The 26991-nt window shown below is 41.9% G+C and overlaps 1 protein-coding gene across 1 annotated transcript in view; it reads right to left on the reverse strand.

The window, feature by feature from the left end:
* Positions 1–26991, reverse strand: part of TBC1D9 (TBC1 domain family member 9) — a 60882-nt gene that overhangs the window by 26628 nt on the left and 7263 nt on the right. Inside the window, exons 2-7 of the mRNA XM_044430762.1 lie at positions 12921–13031; positions 8037–8155; positions 7179–7407; positions 5096–5357; positions 3168–3375; positions 973–1179 (exon numbers count right to left, since the gene is read on the reverse strand). Of these exons, the coding sequence (XP_044286697.1) occupies positions 973–1179; positions 3168–3375; positions 5096–5357; positions 7179–7407; positions 8037–8155; positions 12921–13031 (1136 nt within the window). The remainder of the gene's footprint in view (positions 1–972; positions 1180–3167; positions 3376–5095; positions 5358–7178; positions 7408–8036; positions 8156–12920; positions 13032–26991) is intronic.

Here is a 26991-nt window from a genome sequence, read left to right on the forward strand (position 1 = left end):
CTTTCTTCCTCCTTGAAGGCAACCCATCATGTGTCATTTCATCCAAACTGTCACATACACTGACATGCGCGTGCTCTGCAAACCAGGATTATAAAGCAGCATTTGCTTCTGGTTTACAGAGGATGCACCAGAGTTTTATGCTTTGGGCAAAATAACAAAACTATGGTTTGCCTCAAAGCCAGGAAAGGAGAGAGAGAATTGTGTGAGGGGGAAAAGAAAAGGGGAGAAGAATGTGTGCAAGCCTGAGGCTCTTTGAAAGGTTTTTTCTTGTAGGTCTAAACCATAGTTTGATGTTATGACTATGCCAAGTCATAGCAACCACCAGTTCCTTCCTTATCTGTGTACCATGCAGTTGATGATCTGAGAGTGCTGGAAAATCAAGCTTATTTTCCAGGAGCCTTTTACATCTAGGTCCCATTTCCTCCTTTAATCTTTGAAACTTCCATACACATTTGCCACCTCAGAAATGCAGAAGCAGCTTTCTCCCTGATGTACAAGCTTTCCATGTTTGGGGAATCAATGGACAAGAATTAAATTACACTAGTATAAGGAATTTGTAGTGCAACACCCACAGCATTAGCCACAGGTTTTCTTGGGAATCATGTCATGCAAGCTAATGCTATTGACTTTGTGTTAGAGTACCTTATGTTAGTGCAACACAATTTGCACTAGTGACATTATAGCATTATGTCATAGGATACAGCACATTCCGATGGAAGCATTTTCAAATAAGCAATTTTACAGGTGCATTCTCAGGTGAAATGGGCCAATGAGAAGATTCATATTTAACTCAGCTTTTCATTAAGGATGAGGAAGACCATAAAACTTTATGTCAACAGAGCTTGGCAAACATCTGCTTCACAAATATTAGTCTTGCACACACTGTTACTTGAGACCAAGAACTCTTAATAAAATAATTGAGTTAACCTGAAATGGACTTTGGTGACAGAAAAGATTATGTTATTTACCCACCTCATCATCTGAGCTGTTGTAACTTCCAGAAATCTCTTTTTCAGAGTAGATCTTGGAAGTAGTTTGCTGGAGGAAGTCAGAAATTCTTTGCACCAGAAAGTCTCTGTCTTTTAAATTGGCAAAAAGAAATGTCATGCGGTTTTTAGTGCTGATAGATAACGGGCTGGGTAATACACTAGAGCTGTCTGCCTTTTCTACAATAGTCACCTAAGGATAGGGGTTTGGGGAGCGTGGAAGAGAACAAAGGAAAAAAAATGTAACACACACAGCAGGTCATAGTTCTTCAGGATTTGGCCATCGCACAATTTTAGGTCTGTTGCCTATATAACTATTCATTATATTTGCTAATGATTTCCTTTGCCAACCTCAGAGCAGCAAGGCTAAACACCTTCAACTACGGCCCTCTTCTGGTGTTCTATCTGCCATGCTGAAAGGACGCATTAAAAGAGGAGCACCACAACTCCATGCCTACACAATCACAACTGTTATCCTGTGCATGTGCAGGGCAATAGCCTGAAGAGGAGCACGTCCTGTATCTGCAGAGATATTCTGCATGATGAAAAACATTCTTTTCACATGTTTTTCAACACAGTAAGTAGAATGCTTTTCAAGATACCCAATTCTGTACAGTACTGGAGCTGCAGAAGTATCACATTCTTACAGAAAGACTGAGTATCAATGGTATTTAGTGCCTTTCCACTATTAGCAGAATTACCAGTTGCACTTGGGATGTTGGGATAAGGGAAGTAACAATTGTTCTTCAAAGAATAGGCAGTCCAATAACATTTTGATGTTCAATAAAAGCGAGCTAAGATCATTTGAGAGGAGTACTGTTTTCATCTTATAGATCAGTTCTTCCAGGGATCATCTTCAACTGAGCATTTAGGAAATCTCTAAATAAATAAAATACCCTAGATGAAACTGATCAGACTGGCAGCAAGCTACAAAGTAGAAGCTATATCTTATAACCATGGGCAGCTACATTCTTTCTTACAGAGAGAATGTAAAGCCCCAAACAGTCATCTTGGGAATCAACATGGGAAAAAAAGGAAGCTGCTTCATATCATGTCAGCCAAGAACTGTCTATCCAGAGAAGCCATGACTTTCCAGGATCTCGACCCAGATTCTTCTCTTCACCTGCTACCCAATTATTTTTAAACTGGAGATACCAGACGCTGAACCTTTGATCTTTTGCACGACATGCTTTTACCCTCCTCAAGAAAGTGCAATCTTATGCACGTTTAAATAGAAAAAGGTCTACAGCTGGCAGTTACACCACTTTTTTTTTGGTTTAAACAATCATAGAATTGTGCCTTAACATAGGCTCCTGAACAATTAACACGCTCTAACATGCTCTCTCTCTCTCTGTGTGTTGTTTGTATGTTACTGTGATACTTCTATTTCACCATGAATTAAACATTAAATTAAATAAATAAATGAAAGCACATTGAAAGACTCTTTCTCAAGAGCATGAAGAAAATCTCTTAAGATCTTTAAACCACTGCTTTCAGATAGTTTATCAGAAGTAATAAAAATTGCATTAGGCTCTTCAGGATAATAGAGTTTCATTTTACAAAGGCTTTAGTTTCAGTTTACACAGGTTTTTTTTCGAAATAGATTTAACGATCTATGGTCAAGCATTAGTACAGTTTTAATGTTTCATTAGCTGAAAGGGATAATTTGTTTTTTTCACTTAACATCCTGTTAAGTTGTACTCAAAGATCACAAGCGATGTCTCAGTTACTTAGATTATATTTTTTCAATCTTCTTCCCAACCAGGCTCATCATCTTTTTTAATACTAGCTTAAGCTGCCCATAATGCAACAGAGCTACATTAGCAATGTAAATAGCAGTTAAACAAGGAAAGAATTCTTGAACTGACTCTGTTGTTCCTTCCCAGCCCTCCCCACTGCCCCCATATATTATGTCTACTGCATCAATGAGACATGGATTCCTCTAACCTTTTAGTACAGCATGCTACTGTTAGGTTTACCGTGGAGGAGGGGAGCCAAAAATGTAGAGATCCCCATGGTCTTATGAGAGAGAATACCAATTTTCTACGAATTACATGCATTCTACAATGAACTTGAAAATAAAGCACTGAAGTTCAATGTCAAGTTGTGTTCTAGAAGCTAAGAAGAAATCAATGAGCTTGACTTATACCATATAATAAAAAGGTCAGATTTTATACTGACCTCTCGCAGTGGGATAATAAGGCTGCACAGGTTTTCCTCCTTGCTGCTGAAACAGATATAATTTGTAGACACAAACATCTGACCCAAAATGTGCATTTTGTTAAATGGAGTCCACAGGGTGCAATCTGTATGTCCATCTAGTTTTTCATTCTTTGGAAGCCGGAACAAGGCACGGTACCTCTCACTTTTTGCTCTGGCATCAAGATCCCTGGAGGAAGTATTTTGGAGTCTCAGTGTTCATATTCAGATTCATAGATAAAACCCACATTTTGTGGTCCCAAACATTAGCATCAAAATAAGAAATTATTTCTATGGGCTATATGCTTACACTGTACATATATTAACATGCTTTACACCAGTCTTGTAAATTAGCTTGGAGGTGGGGAAAGAGCTATTAACCTACTATCTTCCACATAGATGATTGGAAGCCCCACACTTGGAAGCTTCCAATCATCCACTGCAGGGTGGGAAGAGTAGTGGGTATCACCTGCATCTCCTCCTGCCCTGCCCTGTTCACCTGAAGGTTCTTTCTGTGTTGCCTGAGGTGGGTGGTGGGAGACACAGTTCCAACTTTCCCTTCTGAGGCTGGACTGCTGTCTGTGACCTAGAAGAAAGGAACATGCAGTGTCCTCTGGTCCTCAGACAATGAGCAGGGCCCCAGAATTGCTCCTTAAAAATGTTTTACCTGCTTGTGTTTTACTACACTGGATGAGGAGGAGGGACTTCCCTTCTACCCCACCCAGTTGCCAAGAGGCAGCTGGCTGGCAAAAGGCAGGGCCATGGGGAACTCTGTGCTTCCCCTGGTGGTCTCGTTCACTGCTGTGCTGGTCAAGGAGGTGGGGAAGTGGCTTCCACTGAGTCCAGCATTAAACAAGGCTGGGTGTGCTCCTTCCTGTCCTCCACTCACTTGCCTGGATGGAATTCCTTGTTGCTTATGGAGACTGTGCAAATGGGTACGCAGAAGGCTGCCTTATGACTTGCAGTTTCACAGTAACTGTAAGACCGATGAATGTTATGAGTACTAAGGGTAAATTCATCACTGATGGATTGGAATTGAAGCCAAAGCCACAGCCAGCCAGCGTGCCTTTTCTTGATATACACCAGAAAGGGCACATTCTAGCAAAACAGTAAAATACAATATGCAACAAATTGCCACTGGGTTATAAAAATGAAGTAGTAAATAACTGCTTACTGTTACAGGCAAGACACAGAGTACTTATTTATTTACAAGGGTTACATAGTGTTCCATATCTAAAAAGACTCTTGCATAGTAAACAATGCTAGAAAAAATAAAACACAGACTTAACATGTTTAAAATAAAATTCTGCCAGTAAAACTGTCTGGTTAGCTAGGGCAGGCTTGTTTAAATAAAAACATCTTTAGCAGGCACCAAAAACAGAACACCAGTGTCTGCCTGATATCAACAGCAGGAAGCTGTCTAAAGAGAGACAGCCTGTATGCAGAAAATTCTACTCTTCACGGCCTCCTACCACTGGTGCTATTCTGCACATAAAAGCAGAACATCAAAACATAAGAGGAGCCCTAATGAATCGAAAGACAGATGTAGTCCTAGGTGCTCACACTCTTACCTGCCGTCAGGAGTTAAGCCAGGGGACATCTCAGTCAACCTAGTGGGAACATCCCAATGACCATGAGGGTGGCTATCCAGTCTGCGACCTTATTGACTTGGCCTCTAGCTCCTAGCACTTAAGGGCAAGGAGTTCCCCACTCGCCCGAAAAGTCCCAAGTGGCACCAGGTAGTTACAACTATCAAACCACCCACTAGCCACTACTGGAAAGTTGAACATAAGCAAAAAAAAAATAGTTACATTTGCTCAGTGTTGATTTCAACTGGATATTTCGCCACACATTGCTCAAAGGTTTTGCAGTAAAGAACTGCATATCAACATCCTGACTTCAACACTTACCGTTTTAGTGCAGACACCTTTTTAGGGGACTTCTTTTTCAGTCTGGGTAGTGACCTATCTTGCTCAAAGCCTTCGTTGTCCAAGAGCTGCCTCATGGCTATGTTGGCAAGTTGCTCCATTAGTTTAAATGTCTCGTTGATGTTGAGGAATACTGAGAAGAAATGCTGGCTGGACCTTGTGCTCACTTTGATCACATCAGGTAAAAGCAGAGTGGCGTTCTTCTCAAGCTGGGTGACATCAACCCACCGGATGACTAGCTTGGCTGCGAAAAAGAAGTAAGCCACAGCAGAAGTTCAGTATTTTTAAATCACTGATAATTAAAAACCAAGAGCCTTCTCATAATTATAGATCATGAGAACATTCCTTTACATTTCGACGACTCTTGTTTCAGCACTTCGCAGTGCAATCCTATGTATGTTTGCTCAGAAGTGAATCTCAGGGTCTTCAATGAGGCTTACTTCCCAGTGGCCAGTAGCACAATGCCTGCAGGCACCCATGAGTGTGCCTGCTGCAACCCTGCACACCTTCCACACTATCCTCACCCACCTTCCTTAGCCCACCCCAACGTGCTCACTTGGGATGCCCCCCTCCCCCCTCCTGCTGCTGCCATCGACTTCCATGTTCTCCTCAGCAGACCACAATGAGGCAGCAGGACGCTGCCAGACTGGGAGCGTCCTGCTGCCCCTAGATCTCCTGATGCGCTGGATTACTGCTTCCCTGGTAGGGCTGTGGGGTGCTCGCCTGTGCATGTGTGGCAATGCAAAGCAGAGGCAGACATGAAAAGGCAGAATCCAGAAAGGCAGAGGCACTCCCAGTGTTTTGCTATTAGCACAAGGCAATGTTTGCTGGTACGCAAGAGCTCAAATGTTCTCGTGAGACCAAAAAGGTGGCCTGCCCCTGCCCTAGCACCAGTTGCTGAACACAAACAGGAAGGGCTGGCCGGCATCTGCGCTTCCTGTTCACAGGCTCACCTGGCTGGGCTACCAGAAGAACAAGAAGTGCTTACATTTGTAAATCAATATAATTGTCATCTCTCCACATACAGCAAACATCTGACCTTGCTGTCATCAGAGGCCATAGTTTAGTAATAAAAAGTGACGTGTAAGACACCCATTAAAGCAGTACTAAGATCTTTTGTGGGTGCTTCACACATAAGAGGTTAAAGAGACAAAAACAAATAGGTAGAGTTCAGAATTGATTTAGGGACTAGGAATGTGGAGGCAGAATGATGTTGATGAGCCAAATGCTAGTCAGGCAAGGTTCAGTTAATCATATTGTTTTGCAATGCAAAGCTGTCAACATCTCAGAGGATGACCATACAAATGATGCAGGCTGTGGGCATGTGTTCATCTGAAACACTGCTTACCTACAGTGGGGAGAAATTAAATTTATATACAATATTAACAACTCAATAAGAATGAGCTAATTTGCATATATAGTTTTTGATACGTGACAAATACAGCACCTGCTTCTTAACTTGAGCAACAAGGACTCATCCAAAGCAGGGAATCTGTGCAGCTTCTCCAGACCATTATGTCACTTTTTCTCGGCTTACCACACATGAAGCTGCATCTACCATGGTGTCTTTGCCACGGTCAACTTTGTACATGAGGGGTTGTGTGGTAGTTCAGTGGCAGAGCACCTGTTTTGTATGCGGGAGATTTCAAGTTCAATTCCCATCTCCGACTGGGTTTCAGCAAGAATCCTGTGCGATACCCTGGACTGCTGCTGCCAATCAGTGTTGACAATACTGGGCAAGATGGGCCCATCATCTGACTCAGTATGCAGCAGCTTCCTATCTTCCCCATAGTACTCTGGCATAATTTGCATCCCAGGTTGCCACAGAAGTGACTGCTGCGCCATTCTTAAAAGGAAATGGCAACTTTCTCTGGAGAAACAAGACAGTCCAGAGAGCAGCTGCCAACTCTTGGGCTACATCAAATGATGTCTGAAACACTGTGGGAAGATAGGAGCTTTCTTGGGATCCATGCATGCTTTTCTACATCATCTGTCACTGAACCCTCTCATTTTCATTAGTACTAGAATGATGCTACTAATAAATACAGAAGCTGCTCATACATACCTTCCCGCCCCATGAGAAAGGAATAGAAACACAAATGGTTAATGCTGAGATACATCCAGCCCTGACGTGGGACCTTCCCTTTCCAATAACTGCAGGAGTAGTAATTCACCAGCTTCTCTTCCTCAGGCATCCCAAAAAGTTTGTGGAACTTGACGATCGCCTCTTTAAATTTTTCAGTGTCATCATCCTCCCTGATGCCATTGATTTTGTTATATTCTGCAATGATGCCCTAAAAGATCACACAGAACAATTTGGCCAGCCCAAAATAATCTGTGCGCTTTGTGTTTACATTCCAGCATTGAAGTACACAAGACACATATGCCTCTAATATATGGATCAGCTTACCAAAACCACACAGAAAAGGACATTGGAACGCAAAGTCTAAACAGATAAATTGAAACTATTCAGGATGTCACATAGGCCTTTGAATAGAGAAACTGAGGAATTTATACGGCCAGGATCCCAAGACACACAGCGAGATTCACTTTGCCAAAAAGTCTTTAATCTTAGTGTGCCTTAAACAGTATCACCCCGCACTGCATGGCAAACCAAACTGATTTCAAGCAGACCCATGATATGGCTGGTATGTGCATACCTGCTGTTAAAAGGTAAAAGTCCACTGGGCTAGCAGTAACCCCTAAAAAGTCCCTGGAATAGCTCTTTGAATTTTAGCTTATCTACATACGTCCATGTAGATGTGGCTGTTTACTTCCTCAATCTAAACTACATTGTTAATGGAAAGAATGCTTTCCTAAAACCAAAGTACACAAACCAGCAAATCAGGAATTAAGGACAAATTGCATAATAACTTTTCCCAGTCATACACATAATTAACAGTGCTGATGATCCATGTGCTACCTGTATTTTTCCTCTGACAAATGTGTTTATGTCATTTTCATTTTCAAAGATAGAAAGAGTTTGCAGTAAATTCTGTTCAAGCCATTCCCAATGTTCAGTTATTTCTTTCCTTGAACAACCTATAACAACAAGAAAAAAATTACAGAGGATAGCTGGAACTTCATCATGTGCCACACACACACAATACCCAATAGGTTTGGTATGACCATTATAAGTGATTATCAAGAAAGGTACAAGAGCACATTGTGCATTTTGAAGCAAACCAGCAGAGGAGAATATTTTTGTTCAACAAAATGCCATGGATCACTTTGGCTGCAAAGGAAAACTATGGTTTAGTGTTACATGAAAATAACATAGCTCATATGCCATAGTTGTGAACTTGCATGTTCACCACTACTCAATCCTTCACTTTCACAAAGGAGAAAATCTACTTTCAAAGAAACCACTCTTCACAAACTAGAGAAACTGGTTTGTTTGAAATATAGTTTCAGAATGATCCAGGATCAGAAACCATAGTTTAAACCTGGTATGGTTTCATTAACCATTATTTAAACAAACCATCTGTTCTTGAGTTTAGATGTTCTGGGGAACTGGAGGAGAAATTTTACGTTTTTCTCCTCATGGGCTTGGCAGAAGAGGGGAGAAATAGAAACCTCAGCTTTGGAGCAGCTTGTTCACATAGCACTTTGCTACCACACTGAACAGTGCCTATGTGAACAGGGGGCAGATTAGACCTTACCAGACTTGACTATTCCTTTGTTGGCAGACTGGATGCTCTTGGTTATTTCTGAAGCCTTGGTTATCTTTCAACAGAGGAGTTAATGATTTTCCAGCACTCTTAGAGGACAATGTAGAAATTCAGGCCTTAATTGAATCAGTAATCTGGTAGCATTCTGTCATTCCCTTCCTCCCAAAGTAGAAGCAGAAACAGGAGTTTGTACTCTTTAAAACTCAAGCCTTCTGGCTGGAAAATAATTGTTCTTCAAGGAAAGAAGAGCCCATTATTATCACCTCTAAATTGCAGACAGAGAGGATGAGGGAGAGACTGGACCACATCGCACACTGCAGATGGGGAGTGGTCTATAGCAGAGCAGTTTACAAGACCCCTGCTCTACCACATGCATGCAGATACACCATGCTCCCAGGATACAAGAGATCTGCAGAAATTCCATGTAACACCAGAAATTAGAGGGGGTATCTAGCTCTAAACCTTAGAGCCAGCAGCTCAGGAACAATTAAACAAACCAGGTTAGGCTTTTTGTGTACAATTCTTGAGGAGAAAGAGTGTGTGGACTGGAACTATGTTATTTTATTTGCTCTTGCAATATCAGTAAATGCACAGGAGCACAATCCAGGATGTTGGGAGTTGAGTGCTTAACTTCAGCTGGATCATACTGCTAAATCATACTGTACTCCTGAATTAATCAAAGTGTTACAGTACTACATTCTATAAATCACTGAAGATCTTGTTACAACAGTGCCATAAAGGCACAGATATATGCAATGTGCAAATCAATTATTTCCTATCTACTAAATTATAAAGCTAACACAGAAATTATTTCCATGGAACTGCAAACTTAAGCGTATCTCTGACATTGTTCTTCTGCTGAGGAATGAGATCATTCTGGGCAGCTTCCAGGGAGGGCTGGCATTTCAGCTCCGCGCTTGGAAGACAAATCATTTCCGAGAGCCTACATAATTTAAGCAGCAGCAGCAAAACCATGTAACTGATCATCACATTTGACTTTGCTTGTGATTATTGTATGAAAATGTATCATTATAAGTCTGAATGTGGCTTTAAAAACAGAATTATTCTTCCTGTCACTTTTACATACCTACAGAGATACGTATAGGGTTAATACTTAAATTAAAATCACTAGGGAGGTGCATTGGGGTTTTTTTAATGGCTTGTCTTCTGTCAAGCAATAAAAATACAGTGACACCACAGCATCTCTGTCTCTGCTCTGTAGTCATCTTTTAAATTACTTTATTTTTACTATTATAGCTGAGGTTACATTTTAGCATTTCCAAATATCACAACCACTATTCACACACTTAGTTTTTTGTTTCTGCTTTTTAAATTATTCTCATTAAATCTGGAGCAGAAATGATAAACAAAAAGCCTGCAATCTGTTACCTTTGTTCCACTTTTCTTCTCCGCCAATTCTAGTTACTGGAGAAGAGTGGCTATCATAAGACTTATCAAATGAAAGAACACTACAATATATTTTCATGGGACAAAGCAAGAGATAAAAATGAGGATGATTTGCTGATGAAAAGCAGCGCAGTCTAGCAAAAAGAAAGAAAGAAAGAGAGAGAGAGAGAGAGAGAGAGGGAGGGAGGGAGGGAGAGAGGGAGGGAGAGAGAGAGAGAGAGACTTTTTAACAACTTCCTTGCTGGCCCTAAAAAGAAACAACCAAACTCTCACAGCGGCAGCATTTTGATAGGAATATTTATACCAGGCTGGGCAATTGCCAAATGTTTTGGCTTGCAACTCCCATCAGTTGTAGTCAGCATAGCCAGTGGTGAGAGACCAGGGAGTTATAGTGAAAAGTATCTGGAGGGCCACAAATCACCCACTTTTGTGCTGTAACTTATTCAGTTCTTAATTTATTTTATGCGGTGTGGGTTATGTAAAGAAGGAAAGCCAGAGAAAAGGAGAAGGTTATTGTAGACTGTAAATCTAAGACTGCATGTTTGAATGTTTAATCTGCACTCAATAGGTAGTTATTCCTTCCTTGCTGGCTTTTATAAACCAGGAAGGACAAGGCTCTAGTACAGAGGTGGCTGCACCTGTCCAAGCACTCTGTCCACATCCTTGAGCTATACCAACTGAAACTCAGAAAAATCATGCAATAAACTCATAAAATAACTCACAAAACTCAATAAAACTGGATCAGACTGTGCCTTGGATAGCTCCACCGACTCAACTGCTACAACTCAGGAGTCCAGGCACCAGTGGAGAATGCAAGAGATTTTGCCCTGGAAGTGCCCACTGAGCAGATCCTGAGATGGTTTCAAGGTATCCCTGGGGCCAGAATGTAATAAGCCCTGGATGATCTTGAAAAGCTCTGCTGGGCAGCAAAGAGAAGTTTGGATAGAGGCAGTGAAGTATTGTTCCTTTGCTACTCTCACTGCTTCTAAATACACCCAATTGTAGGCATATTCCAGGTTTCTCTTGCATTCACTGTGAGGTTTCCTCCATCTGCAATCCAGCTGTCTCCTGAGTTGTTTCATCACGCTCAGCTACAGGGTGTATCATAGAGCTCTACAACAGAAAGGGAGCTTAGAAGCAATGATCTTAAACACAATGTGAACAAATCATAACTGCAGGCAAAAACATAAAATAAAGTTTAAAGAGAACTTTTCCAAAAGGATCTACTGACTTAATTAAAAATAATTAGTGTTCACTAGAAGTGCAGTATAGTGCTTTATGAGTTCTACTAAAAAAATCCATTAACAAGTTTTACTGTGTACCCAAATGAGAAAAATAAATCAATCTGATTTCTTTGGAGATGTGATTACATTTTCTGACAAAAACAAAGATGCAGCCCTTTTCTCTTCCCTGTACAAAAAGGCTGTCGTGTGATTTCTGGACATAGCCTGGTTAATAACAAGAAAGACAGGCTGTACACAGCTCTGAAATTTAGTATTATGAAAGATGTTTAAAACAAATGAACAAACAAGCAAATAAATGAATACATTCTACACAATGTTAACCATTACTTTGTAAACTCCTTTTATACCTGAAGAGGTTAACATTGATCCCAATCGTTGCCACTATGGATACAAGTTAATGCTGACAAGGGAAAGGAGGGGGGAATTGTTGTATGGATGAGGAAACAGACAAGAATACATTATGATGGCCCATTTACAGTCTCTTAATTGACAGTGTTATGTCTGCACTAGGTCACAGACGACCCTCAGACTACACTAGTTTGCAGTTGGCTGTATGTCAAAATAATTGCAATGCCCTATTATAGAACAAATGCTTGATGGGATTCAGTGGCATCCAAAACCTTTGCAGCCTAATAACAACAAAATGTATACAAAGAGGCTTACATTTTTTTAAATTCAGCCACTGCCCTGTACATTGCATCCCCTCTTCTGCCTGGGCACAGAGTCATTGCTTTTTCAGTGGCATCCCCGTCTATGAAATTCCCTCCTAGGAGAATCTATTTTTAAATGTAAGCAAGGGCACAATCTAATTGGGATGCCCAGAACCCTCCAAATTCGGAGGATTGTAGACATCCTATGGAAGAAACATGGTGGCTAAGATTGGCTCTATGCTCCTCCTACCCTGCAAAGCATTTCAGTTTTGGCCACCTGAATGCTTTGAGGGAGGGAAGAAGGCTGAGGTGCTACCAGAATACTGTACATGCTGATGGTACCTGTTTCCTCCCTTCCCAAATGCTGGAATGCTCCCCAAACCCATTCTCCGAGGCTGCTCTGACAACCTCCGAAGCAGCTAACACAGTTCTTTCTTCTCTGACGGTGAGGGAGAGAGGGAGATCCAAGCACAGATGCTGAGCTATGAGGTTAAAGTGATTTCTGACCTTGCAGATGGGTATCTGAAATCTCCTGTGGCTATCTAAATGCTGTCTAGCAGTCACAGGGCTGAGCTGCCCAAGACCTTTCTGCTTACAGAAAGCCTGGTTTGTTGGCTTTGGTAATTTTAGATGAGATTATTTTTTTTACACTGTAATTATGTGAACAAGATACCACGATTTTATGGTTGTTTTATAGGCACTTCTTTTCTTAGTACTGTAAGTTGTTTTGTGTCCCTTTTGGAGAAGGGGAGGAATACCAGGATTCTAAATAAATGAATGAATAAGAAAAACATTCTGTCCTCTGGCAAACTTCAACTACAATCTGCACACTCACCACAGGCAATAGTCCAATATATCATAGAATCTGGAGCCTGGTACAGAATGCGATATGGTGCTACTCTTGCACTTGAATCTAGCACAACATCAAGAGTTCCCACAAGGAGACCTGGAGGAAAAGAAATTCCATGGTGAAAAAGGTCAGCATCTACTGGTAGTCATACAAACTTGAAGCAAAATGGACTATTTCAGCCAAGAACATGTTTGCAAAGCAGATTTAAAAATATGAAAGTAAAAACAGGTATGGTAACTTGATTGTTGTCCTTGGATGCGGCTGCTCTGAAGTGCTCTAATTTCCTTGAATGGTCTACATGAAGCACATAAAGTTTGCCAGCACTCATTATATAAAGCAAGCTAAATGGAAGAAAAAGTAAGCTCGGATAGGTCCAAATTAATCTTCCCATGTGATCCCCCCCCCCCCCCGCCACTGTAAGGAGTAGGGACGATCAGTGTCCTACGGGGATGTCCATACACCTCCAAACTCAGAGGATTACAGGCATCCTATGCAGGGTATGAGGAGTAGAGAAGTGACAGCTACCTGCAAAGCTGATTTTGGCTGCCACACTTTGGAAGGGGAGGAAAGGTGGGTAGGTCATGGGAGCATTCAGCAAATCTGGGTAGTGCGAGGCCTTCCCTGCTCCCGCTAAACAAAGTGATGCAGAGGTGTCAGCACAGTTTTTCCTTTGCCAGAGTTTAAAAGGCCATAGCATTTTTTTTAGAGCCCCAGTGCTGTCAGAAGTAAAGCAGATGCCTTGCATACAGAAGGTTCCTGGTTCAGTCCCTGGCATTTCTAGTTAGGAAGAGGTTGCACATGCATACAAGCTGAAAGACCTCTGCTCAAGATCACTCAGCATCTCTTTCAGGCAGCACTTAGCTAGAAAGGAGAAAAAGGTATAGCATTTGGCATAAAGTGGCTTATGTTTCTAACTCTGCATGCTATTTCTTTGAGGATGTTTCTATATTGCTTTTTATTTTTTTAAATTACAAAGTGGTTCATAGACAATATCATGATAAGATGCCATAAAACAAATCAACAAAACAGTAATAAAGTAATAAAATATTTCCTTAAAATAGGCAAAGGTAGATAGCAATGATAATGATCAAGGATTGTGAAATCTGAGCCAGCTTTGGGAAAAACCCTCCTTTCCTACAATAATGTATTTAAATAAGAAGGTAATATACAGTATGTCTAATTTTAGTTGCAGTATACTGCATCCAAAGGTAGTTTTCAGCACACCTAAAAGTGTCTCTCATCCAGGGACAGGCTGTTGCAGTGATTGAGTACAGCTTGAGAAGAGGAAAACTAAATTCCTTACCTGGAAGCATGAGAGCTTCCTCAGAATATTGATGATGAAGAGAATACTGTATGCACTTTTCTGCTAGTGTATAAACAAGCACTTGTGAAGCAGTGGCAGTAGCTTGTTTCATTCTGCTCACCACCCTGAAGAATAAAAAGCTTCCCTTTGTATTGTTCAGACTGATGGGTTCTCTTACCGTAACTTTACCCATGCAAGAAGGATACAAGCCGATTTTTTTTTAAATTACTGCAGACCATTAATATATCTCTTTATCATGCCTCACTACTCCACTTCATGCTTTTGGGGCTCAAGAACTTTGTAAATCTGACCACAACACAGTGCCTCAAAGTCTCTCAGTTACTGTACAGTCCAAGCAATGAGCCAGCAGTTGAAATGTCCCCACATCACTCCAGTGAAACTTTCAGTAGGCATACATTCAGTTCTCTCTCTACCCTAGAAATGTATCTGTTCTTAGTCCTTTGGCCAGGAGTAAGTAATCTCTACCATTAGCTGTTTTCCTTTCTTCCTTCCCACCTTGTCTTAGTCTCAGTCAATACAAGAGGCAGAGACTGAGCAGCATTAACATATTGAACTCCACTCTGTTCATACGAGTGATAAATAATTAAGCATAATTTGAGATGTTGACCTTGCTTGTCATGTCCCTTAGTTGGCCTTTGCTGTACATAAAGGAAATGCTACACTGAGCATTTTTTCAACACTTTACTGGCATCCTGTACATGTATTCAGACACTAACTTTCAGGGATATGTGGAGTTTTCCTCTTCTGATAAGCATTCCTCTTAATTTATAGCAAAGAATATCAGAGGTGGCCTTTATATGCTTGGTCACAGGGTAAGGAGAGGAATATTCCCAGCAGAAAATGCAAGGTTGCCTGCAGCCTAGCGCACCCTTGCATCTGTCACGTAAGGGACAGAAAAGGAAGGCAAAGCAAGCACTCACTGCATATTGAATATAGCAGGGGTGGCCAAACTGAGGCCGGTGAGCTGCGTGCAGCTCTTTGAATTTATTTTGTGGTTTGCATAGGGACTGAAATGCATCAATGTGTGATTCTGCTTGGAACTCATGAAAGAGGAGCAAATGGGAGCACTCTCCAGTGAAGCCACTAGACTAACTAAGGCACTCTCGTTTTCCAACCCTCAACCAACTGGTGGGGTGCTGTGACTGGCCAGTCAGGGTGTCAGCCTGGGCCAACGGAAGTGAGGCGTGCGTGCGGGAAGGACAAACTGGTGAGTCTGGCTTAGAGCCAGAGCAGCACGTGCTGCTTCCACGACAGGAACTTTGCTCAAACTCACCTCTGCAGAGGCTGCTATAAAAATGGTGTGAACCACAGAGGTGGTTTGGATGCTGTCGTTTGACTTCAGCCTACCATGGAGGGTTGTTGTGAAGCTAAAAAAGCAGTTTGCCCTTCATGTGCACCATCCTGAGTTCCCTTTTTTTAAAAAAGGGGCAACACAATTGTAACCTATAATTGGTAACGCTCCTCTTCTTACTGGACAAGCTGATTGAGTGTCTTGTTATTCCTTGGCTTGGGGAAGGGTTTGTTGAGGATAATATCTTTGCAGCAAGCAAACCTTTGAGTCTTATCTGCAATACATCACTTGTAGCGATGTCTGTTTGGTCAGAATAAATTAATAATAAAAAAATGAATATTTTTTCATGTCTTGTGGCTCTCAAACATCTGACATTTACCTGATGCGGCTCTTCCATTGAATAAGTCTGGCCACCCCAGCATATTGCAATCATGTTTCTTATTGCCACAGTGCTATTTCTCAAAGTAGGGATAACAAATACTTGAAGTGGGCTCTGGACCACAGAAGGTTACATCATAATAAATCTGTTAGGCTTCTGGCACATTGAAGACTCTTCTGGTTTTGATGTCACAGACTAATACATGAAATGTGGCTTTAACTGGCAAGACAACAGTAACACTGAAAGAGTACATGGACAAAGGGATAGGGTTGCGGGAGACTTTGAGAGATTCTCCTATAAGGCTTCTTCAAGCAATGCAGTTAAACTGAAGAAAGGATGAGGCTGCAAGGGATAATTCCTAGAGCATGCCATACATCAAAGGAAAGGGAGAAAGAAGCATAGATGAAACTGTGAAAAGGAAAGAAGTAGATATCACATTAATATCTTCATGTTTCCAACACTATATTCTGCTACAGTGATGATCAAGCTCTGAGAGTATGGGCATGGGGGACAGGGGAGAGAGAGGAAGATAATTGGTGGTTGGCTTCCACAAAAACTTATTTTCCCAACAGCTTGGTTAGAGAAAATCTGACAATCAACCATGAAGAACCTTTCGGTTATCGTCTCCCATCAAAAACAGTCACTTGGCAAGCTACCGGTTGGCCATTCCTGATTTAATACATAGTAACGTGGTGCTGACAGATATATTTCCTTGTTTTCCTTCTGTTTTCCATGTTTTAATCAGGGCTTAATTTTTGCTTCTTCTACTGCATCTCCCCCTCTGCTACCCTGCCATCCTGATTGTTCTGTGTGCCTCCTCCCTGTTCTACGGTTTCTACCACCTATCCCAGAACTTTACATTTTCTGTTTAATACAGAAGTCTTTAAACACTACCCCAAAATATTTCATTTTCAGTGTCCTGTTACTTCTGTGAACAGATACCATACCTTGCAATTTATCATACTATACACATAAGATGTGTGATCTGTGAACAAAATGGTTAGCAAAATTTTCCCTATTTTGAGGAAAACTGTTGCCTATGAATCACAAAAAATTGCATGATTTTAAACTATGCAAAGGGCAGAATTGTTCCACACACTTATGCTTCCTGAAAAACTGGTCATGCACCATTATGCATCAGTTTTGAATTCCTGGCTGTGTCAGAGACCAGCTGATAACAATTCAGTGGAACAAAATAAAAAGCTCTGTCCAGACTGCTCAATGTCTGGTACTTGTAACTTTAAGCATATAATTTTATGCATGTTTAGAAAGAAACGTGCTACAACTTCCAGCATTCCCCAGTCAGCGCTTGCAATGTCTTTTGACATGGAGGTGACCCCGATTTCTTACAGCCATCTTTACTATTATCTGACAAACTACTCCTGTTCTGCTAGTGGTAATGAACCATAAATCTCACTGCAGTAGCATCTCCCTTGGAAGACAATCCACTTTGAGAGTAGCATTACCATTCTAAAGACTATACCTTGAAATGTGTCTTAATGTTTAGATGTACATACACTGCATAATAAATTAGCAGAGGGATGGAAATAAAGCCCTGATCTGCTATTAAGAGTCAGAGTTTAAGCCACAGTAACCCATCAAAAGCTAATGTCTGGTAAAGACAATGGCTTCCTCTACCATATTTCACACCCATTCTCTTTCAATGTATGTTTGGAACTTTCATCTAATGCCAGGTTTTCCTGGCAGCCATGTCAATGAGTTGTTATGTCAACTGTTGCACATTTAAGGAGGAGGAGCAAAAGCCAGAGCACCTAACCTGGAAAAAGGACTGTTGGCGATTTACCCCCTGAATCCTTTTCCTGTCTGACGCTATGCAGAAAGGAAGATGTAGCAGCCAAGCAGCACATTCACATCGGTGGCTTCACAGAGAAGCCTCATTCCTTGTAAACTGCCTTCTGATGCTTGGTTTTCCTGGCAGCCACTTTGGTAGGCTTACAGTTGGCTCTTAGCAGTGAGCAGGGTATCAGATAAAGACTAGCAAAGATGACTTCAGTGAGAGGAAATAGACACATTAATTACTGATGTTTTATTCACTTTACCTAACTTTGCTTTGAAAACTGTCAAAGGCATGGTGTAAGAGTCTAACAAACAAACAAGCAAATATTCAATAAGGGATCCAGTATTAGATTGATTGCCCTGGGGAAGTGTTTTGATGTCAAGTGATATTTCATATAATAGTTTAATAACAAATGCTTCATTAATGTAAATGTGACTTTTAAATTAGTTTACAAGTCAACTTAAGTAGTAACAGTTCTCCAGAGAAGCTATACCACTCTATCACAGCCTTCCCCAACCTGGTGCCCCCAGAAGTGCCTCTACCAAGATGCATTTCTGCCAAAGATGTGCCTGGTGTCCTCCAAACATGCCTCTGCCAAGCAGGCTCTTCCCTAAACTGGTGCTCTCCAGATGTTTGGAAACACTTCCCATCATCCCTGACAGTTGATCACACTGGACAAGACTGATACTTCTGGAGGCCATCTAGCTGGAGAAAGTAGTGTATGATAATTCACCAAGAACCACACTGGACACCAACCGAATTCCAAAAGGTAAGATCACTTCAGGTGATCCTTGCAGCAAAAGGTCATAACAGTTTCTCTCCACACTAAGGGTCAAATCCAAGCTTTGACCAATTCTCCCCTACAAACCATCATCTTCACCCAGTGCATAAACTATGGAATCCCTTGCATGACAGTAGTGAGGGTCACCAACCTGGATGGCTTTAAAAGGGGACGGGCCAAATACACGGAGGAGGCTACCAGTGGCCAGCAGTCCTGAAGGCTACATGCTACCTGATAGATACTGAAATAATAAAACAGGCATCATATAACAAGAACGGGTGGTTTTTCTATCCCTGGGTCAGGCAAGCTTCACACTTCAGTGATTTCTTTCTTGAAACCAAGCCTTAGCATCAACCAGCAGAGTGAACCACAAAATGGCAACAGGGAGAAGGGGGGGCATGACAGACACACATTTAAAAAAAATGCAGGGCCAGCTGCAATTCCCTCCTGGATCCTATTCAAGTCAGTGTGCATTAGAGTGTAGAACGTATTCTCAGAAGACCAGACTTGGAATCAGTCCTGCACGCATCTACTGAAAAGCCTCCACTGCCTTTACTAGTGATTACTTCTGGCACTTGACTTTCCATTTTTCAGATTGTAACAAAATAGTATTTTCCCATTAAATAAAGTGATTTAGTAATAAAAAAATCTTACTATATTAAAGAGTCCATTCACTTAAAAACTGAAGCTGATGTTCAAGTTTCAGCCCTTGGATAACATCAAGATTCTGGGAAATGGAAAAATCTGCCAGTTCTTTAAAACACACAAGCACACATATAGCTTATGGATTTTAAAGGTCTGCTGGCTGTTCTCTTTATTTTAAAAAGCCAGTTCAGAGGCTTGCCAGGTCTGTTGTTTAGTTTGGTGTGATGCTGTTCTTTAAAGGAAGAAGCTAGATGAATACAGCCTGGTTTCGTTCTCAGTATTTCCAAGGTATAACGGTTCGGTTCATGAAAAGAGAACGTTGTTGGCTGTCATTTTGCCTTTGGAAAAAGAATTATGTCCATGGAAGATTTATCCTCTCCTCTCCATGTTTCATTTTATCAACCTCGAATGGAAAAGTGATACACCAAAATGACTGAATAAAGCTTTATTTCATTGGGCAAAAACTATTGCTTGTAATTCGGAATCCACAAAAGGTATTTGTACTATGGGTGCTTGTAAGTTGGAGGCACTGCTTTGCAGTGGTTCCGCTCCTATCTCGACGGTCGATTCCAGAAGGTAGTGCTGGGGGACCATGTCTCTACGTCATGGCAGCTATGCCATGGGGTACCACAGGGCTCCATTCTATCCCCTCTGCTATTTAACATCTATATGAAACCGCTGGGAGAGGTCATCAGGAGGTGTGGGCTGCGGAATCATCAATACGCTGATGACACCCAGCTTTACCTCTCATTCTCCACTAATCCAGGTGAGGCAGTGGCTGTGCTGAACCGGTGCTTGGCCGAGGTAAGGGAATGGATGAGGGCCAATAAACTGAAACTCAACCCAGACAAGACAGAGGTCCTGTTGGTTGGCGGATCGGGTTTCGGAGAGGGTGGATTTGACCTGGTCCTGAATGGTGCAACACTCCCTCTTAGGGATAAGGTCCGCAGCTTAGGAGTACTCCTCGACCCGGAGCTTTCTTTGGAAGCTCAGGTGACAGCGGTGGCGAGGAGCGCCTTCCTTCAGCTTCGGCTGATTAATCAGCTGCGCCCCTACCTGGAGTACGACTGCCTGGCGACGGTGACACACGCGCTGGTGACTTCCCGCCTAGACTTCTGTAACGCGCTTTACGTGGGGCTTCCCCTGAAGACAGTCCGAACACTTCAATTGGTGCAAAATAGAGCTGCCAGGTTGCTGACGGGGACGGGGCGTTATGCTCACATGACTCCAGTCCTCCATCAGCTTCACTGGCTTCCCATTGAAGCCCGGGCCCAATTCAAGGTGTTGATTATGACCTACAAAGCCCTAAACGGCTTGGGTCCTGGCTACCTGAACGAGCGTTTACGTCCGTATATGCCCGACCGCCCTTTGAGATCTGCGGGAGAGTCCCTTCTCCAGGAACCCTCCATGAAAGAAATTAGGAGAGTAAGTACCCGGAGGAGGGCTTTCTCTGCGGTGGCGCCCAACCTATGGAATTCACTCCCCAAAGAGGTCCGCCTGGCACCGTCATTACTGGTTTTTCGGCGCCAGGTAAAGACCTTTTTATTTAAACATCATTTCAATTGTTAAAACATATGATCTGGCCTGGGCAACTTCTTCTTCCTTCTCTTTCTCCTCCTACATTTTTATTTTATACTGATAATTTTAATTTTGTATTCGTAAATCAATGTATTTTTTGTATTTTTATATTTAATGGTAATTTATTATGTACTATTGTATTTCAATGTATTTTATCATGTTGTAAGCCGCCCCGAGGTTTCGGCAAGGGGTGGCATAGAAATGTTATAATAATAATAATAATAATAATAATAATAATCCTGCTTTCATTCAATACCTTCCATGCGGGATTCTTCCAAATATTGCAATTCAAGAAGAAAGTAAATATATGCTTATAGGAAAGGAATTAAACCCTTTCTAATTTTTTAAATACCTGTTTAATAAATGGGAAACACTAAGTCTATTCCCAGGGGCTTTTAGTGAATCAATGGGGGAAAAGTTTCTAACACATGCAAAATAAATAAATCAAGGAAGCAAGCCAAGACACAGAGTGGAAGTTAACATATTCAGTGCTATTATTTCTCTTCACAAATGTCTTGTTATTAATTCCCCTATATGTCTAAAGAACATGAGGCTGAGAAATAGATGAATACCAATGGACCTTTTTCTTGTTCATGTTTTGTTTGTTCACATGTCTGTGCACAAATAAAATAGGACGACTCACTTTTTTATATATATAAAAAAGGTGTACACAGATGAGGTAAACTAGAGAATCCTGAATTTCAGTGCTTCAAGTGACTTTTTCCCCAGATGACTTTTATTCAAGCCAAATGGGGAGTGAAGCACCTACGGCATGGGTCCTCAAACTACAGCCTGGGGGCTGGATCTGGCCCGTCATGCCCATTTATCTGGCCCACCATGCCCATTTGGACCCGCCTCCCACCTCACCCCACGCGCGGGGAGGCAGTGGCTTGCTTGCTCGGAGAAAACAATCTCCAAGTGAGCAAGCCGCTGCCTCATGCGCCCACCTTGTGGCGCGTGCCTGCTCCGCCTCCCCTCCCCTCCCCGTGCCCGCCTGTGTCCCGCCTCACCTTGCCTCACCATGCGCCCCACCCCTGCCTCAGTGTGTGCACCCGCATGCACCGCCCCCGGCCTGGCCCGTGCACACCGCCGGCACCACCTTTCCGGCCCACGGCCAGCACCAGCAGCTTTCAACTGGCCCCCTGGTGAAAAAGTTTGAGGACCCCTGACCTACAGCAACACAGCTAAGGTAAGCCAGGCTGGGAGCCTTGGTATGGCCAGCTTGCAAAACCGTCAAGCCCCAAACCTGTGTTCTTCCATAGAAAGCATATGGTAAGTGCACCCGCTTATGCAAAATCCTGAAAAAGTCCTCCAAATGTTTTGTCTCGTGTATTCTGCAAGTGAGTCCAATGCACTGATTCAGTGTTCCAGGAATATCAGCTTCCACTGTGAAAAGTAATTTACTAGCTCTTACGGTTGCAATCTGATATTGGTGCCTAATAGAAAGCAAAACAAATCTGATGTCATTCACTGTACTTGACAAGCTGCCCACCATGGGCAAACATGTTCCACTTCACTGATACAAGGCTTGGGGGAAGGCAAAGCAGCACTGTGGTGAACCTGGCAGTCTGCCCAGAAATCTGGAAAGTTAGTGCAGGGGTTGGTTTGCTTGCTTGTATGTTTTTTGGTGTCTGACTCTGCAGCAGGACAGAGGAAGCCTGCTCAGAACCAAAGCAGACAACCATCATTAGAGGCTGAGAACATTCATCAAATGGCAAGAGTTCTCAGCAGGCGCTTGCTGTGGAATAAGCTGTTAGCAAAGAGGCAAAGATGAGTTTCTGAGTTGTTCCAATACCTGCATGTGTAGCAAGGAGGAGGACCTTCTCAGCTGCGGCACCCTCACATTTGAGATTCTTTCCCTGCTGCAGTGTGACAGGCCCCAACTTCAATGCTGTTTTAGTACCTGTTAATGCAACCTAGGGTGGGCGATGCAGAAGACTAATATGTACCCACACTCCATACTGGCAAATTGTTCTGGATCAAGGTCCCAGGGCTGCTTTTGTTCCAAAATAAGATCAGCCAGATTTAGCACAGTGGTTTAGGATGCAGTCCAATCAAGATGCTAATAAACCTCCAAACTTGCAGAGTAGGGAGAGTGATGGAGGTCATCTCCACCTTCCCACTCCTCCTACCTACCCTCCAGGTCATCTAAACAGCCTGTTTCTGCGATTTCAGCTGAAACACTTTGGAGGGGAGGGAATAAAGCTGGAGCATCATCACAAATACACCCTAACCTAAAGGCCTCAGTCTTCTCTCATCCCTGTTCCAGAGGTACCCCCTATACCCTTCCTCCAAGGCTGCTCTTGGAGCCTCAGAGAAGGAGCCAGCACAGTTCTTTCCACTTGAGCTATGAAAGAGTGGGATCCATGCATGTACCCACAGCTTCAGGGGAAGAGCTCTTTCCCAACCTTGGATCTGGGAGTTTGAAGAATCCTATGGCCCTTTAGATGCTATCTAAACAAAACAAAACAACAACAAATCTGGGAAGTATCTTACAAAAATACACAACCCCCTTCCCTTTAGGTAATTGTGTTGGAAGGTTAGAAAACAAATCCATGTCAGTCTGCTGCAACTACATGATATCCATTTGAAAGAACCAGAAATTAAGTGGGATATAACTAGGCTCATGAAAAGCTGCAGAGGTCTTTTATAAAGTTACTGTTACTCACTGAACAAGCTGTCGGTACCTATTGTGAGGAAGGAGAAATGCCCATAATAATTCTGGAAGTTACAAATAGAGAAGGGAGGAAAGAAAGAGTCACAAAAGCCCGTCCTTCCGCAACCTAGTGTCCTCCAGACCTGTTGGACTGCAACTCTAGCCATGCAGGGTTAGAATGATGTTTTTAATGTGTTACTGGTTTTTATTATGTTTTTACTGTGTTTTTATCTTGTGGTTGTGAGACGCCCAGAGGTGCTGTGGCACAAGTGGGTGGCATACAGATGTTTTAAATAAACAAATAAACTGCAGTCTATCACTTTGGGAACACATGAGGTCTAGGAAAGCTAATCTAGACCATGGGTGCAGAATCATTTTCATTCTAAGGGTGACATTCTCCCAGGACTAATCTTCTGGTGGCCATGTGTCAGGAGCAGAAAAAGGTCATTCACACATCCATTTTCACAGAGTCACATGAAATGCGCACACACACCCCTGAGAGCCATTGGAAGATTCTTTTTTCAAGCCAGTGGGAAGCGGCAATCTTCAAGAAGAGCACAGAATGAGGGGAGTGGAAAGCAGACAGATTAAAGTCTTTGTAGGCCCCAGGCACTCTGATAATGTAAACCTCCAAAGACAGATTTACATATAAATATTTACATTGCATAAATTCTACCATCACAGATCTATACACAGGGATGGTGAGTGTGTTATTGTGGACTAATGAGGCACAATCATGGGAAGGTTGTAGTGTCCAACATCTGGTGTCCACAAAAACCCCTAAACAATAGAATCCACAGATGAGTCCTCATATCCACATCATTTCATTTCAACATACCAAGACTTTCCTCTCCTGACCTCTGCTAATGCCGCCAATTGCTCTAACATAGTACTATAAATCTGAGCCAAAGCTGGAGTACCCAAGGAGGTCCTTACTATGTCTTCAGGTGTCAGTGGAGTGCGGGAAATTGCCAGGAAGTTTGTCCTCTTATTCTTGCTATCAGTGTTCAAAGGTTTTGAAACACTGGCCAAGTGGAACTGGACATATGGCTACACCCATCTTTAACAAAATCAGGCAAGGCTAAGCTTTGAAAGACTTGCCTTGCATTTAGTCAATGAAAATTGACTAAAGAACTCACATGACCCAACTACAAGGAGACTACATAAGGTAAATGACTGAGAACCTGGTTTGTTTTATTTTTATGAGGTTTGCACAGATAATACTGATTTGAATAATATCCAGTGTCACTGGCAAATTTTGCACACAGTCCTTCCATCCTATAAAGGATAAATGTATCATTGAAATGGAAGAAGGGAAGCAATATACACAAAACATAATGAAAGTTTTTTTTGTTTTGTTTTCTTGTACATACATTTATATGCAGCGATGAAGTAGTTTCTAAGCAAGGGCAATAACAGATACCAACCTATCAGATTTCAAACATGCATTCAAAGGCAAAATTCAACTGTTTTCATGTATATATGCAGACAGGAAATTTGTGGCAGAAAATGTCATTGCATATATAATAGACAAGTTGGTGACAAGTTTTCCAGACTTTCATACTGTTTTTACAAGATATCTTGCCATTTTTGCAACAAATTGTGAAAGACAGCACTCTTTTCCAAATTTGAAACTTAGCTTAACCACAGGACTAGTTTCACTTGCACTATTCTCAAATGAGAATCAACTTTTGTCAAAAATGAAACCTGAAGAGAGGATCTGTGATTTTACTAATAAAAAGAGAAGCCACGTTAATGCTTAACTTACATTTACCTAAGACATATTATACTGCTAAACAACCACAATTACATTCAATTTAATAACATTGAAACATTTGTAATCCTAATTGCAGACTTTTACACAGGCCCTTGAAAGTTCCATAGGTCCTAGACACTGTATGTATTATGCCTAAAGAATATTTCAGCCTTGGGGGAATGGTAGCCCTTCCTGTGCCAGCTGCAATCATAAGGAAATTGCCTGCTCCTCTAGAGTTGCCCATAGACGAACAGAATGATTTCTTCCTCCATGGACTATTTCACAGAGGGCCTCTGAAGCCACCTGCCCATTTCTCCACTTTTCAGCTGTTTCCTGCAATCAGCAAGGATGAAAGGAATTTACAGAGAGGGGAGATTACCAGCAAAGCGGCAGGATAATTGTCAATCTTTCTTTCTTATGCTACTCAGCTGATAGGTTAACAACAGAGTATTGGGAAAAACAGAAGCCATTGATCTCAGACAGGCTTGGGTTAATAGGCCAAGTTCAGAAGGAGAGGGTCAGCACACTGCATCCTGTGTGTGACCTAGGACCATATTCAGTTGTGCACTTATTTGAAATATGGTTGAGGATCTCCTTGTCAACTGTGTTTACTTATGCACTCTCTTAAGTACTTTGAAGGCTCCTGCTAGCTCTGGATTGGGGTAAGACTGGAACAAAACACCCCAGGAGTTTCACTGACTATACATCAAAGAAAAAGTGAATATAGCTCTTGCTGTCACTTTTGTATGGTAGAACATAATGACCATGGATGGATTTCAACAGGTGATTAAGAACAACCTTTACAATAGCAACAATATTTGAGCAGACACGGAAAACTTCACTTTCTGGTTCATTAAAACTTACCCTAACTCAAGAGCAACTCCAAGCACAACATCATCCAAATATGAACCTCACAAGTCCTACATCACTGGAACATCTTACTGGAATCAAACAGAACAGGCTGGGCAACTTTACTTAGCACCGAGGGTTACTCTGGTGTATGTTCAAGCCTGGAGGGTTGCCTGTCATCTACATAGTTTATATGTACATAATTAGCTACATCGGCATAACTCCTTTGATTGTTTTTTAAATGTGATGTTTAGTAAACCATTTCCCCTGCCCAAAAATATCCTTTTGTGAGCATTTTTTAAAATTTTCAGAAGCTAGTTCCTAGCACATCAGTATATTCCCCAAATGTCCTATCAAGGTAAAATGACAACGGGCACTGGATATTCAGTGCAATAAAACAGTTCTTCAAAACAGCAGCTGCTACACATTTACTCATGGCTGTCAGTCTACATGGTCTCAGAGAGTTTCACAGGCACAAAACAGAGAGGGCTTGCCTCAAGGACCTTACCATCTAAAAAACTTCAGAAATCCTGAGCCTGTCAGGCGTCAAATTTTCCAAGAACATTACTTTTTAACTTTATTTATTTATTTTTAAGACATGGAAGCTGAAATGCATAGGCTTTTCAAGACCTGCAGGGGATAACTTCATGGTTGCCACTAAAAATGGCAATGCTATGCACCTAATTTCCCCTTACATCCCATCATGTCTAACGAAGATTATCTCATGTTACAGCATCACAACATTTTGCATTTCACATAAACGCCTGCTGCTCTAGCAGGTTGTGAAACGTGGAATGCTATCATTGGGGAAGAGGTAAGTTTTAAAATGCAGGTGCTCATCATATCAATCTCTCATTCTCAAGTCCCCAAGAAGGGTCCAAAACTTCAGGCAACAGCAACAAATTAGTTCAAGCAGTTTCTCCCTTCTCCAAGAGCAAGGGTTGTTTGCTTGTTTGTTCTGCATGTTCTTTCTAGACCAACCCAACCCAAAATACTTTG

The sequence above is a fragment of the Varanus komodoensis genome, unplaced genomic scaffold, assembly GCF_004798865.1.
Source record: "Varanus komodoensis strain SLA01 unplaced genomic scaffold, ASM479886v1 scaffold21, whole genome shotgun sequence".
NCBI lineage: Eukaryota > Metazoa > Chordata > Lepidosauria > Squamata > Varanidae > Varanus > Varanus komodoensis.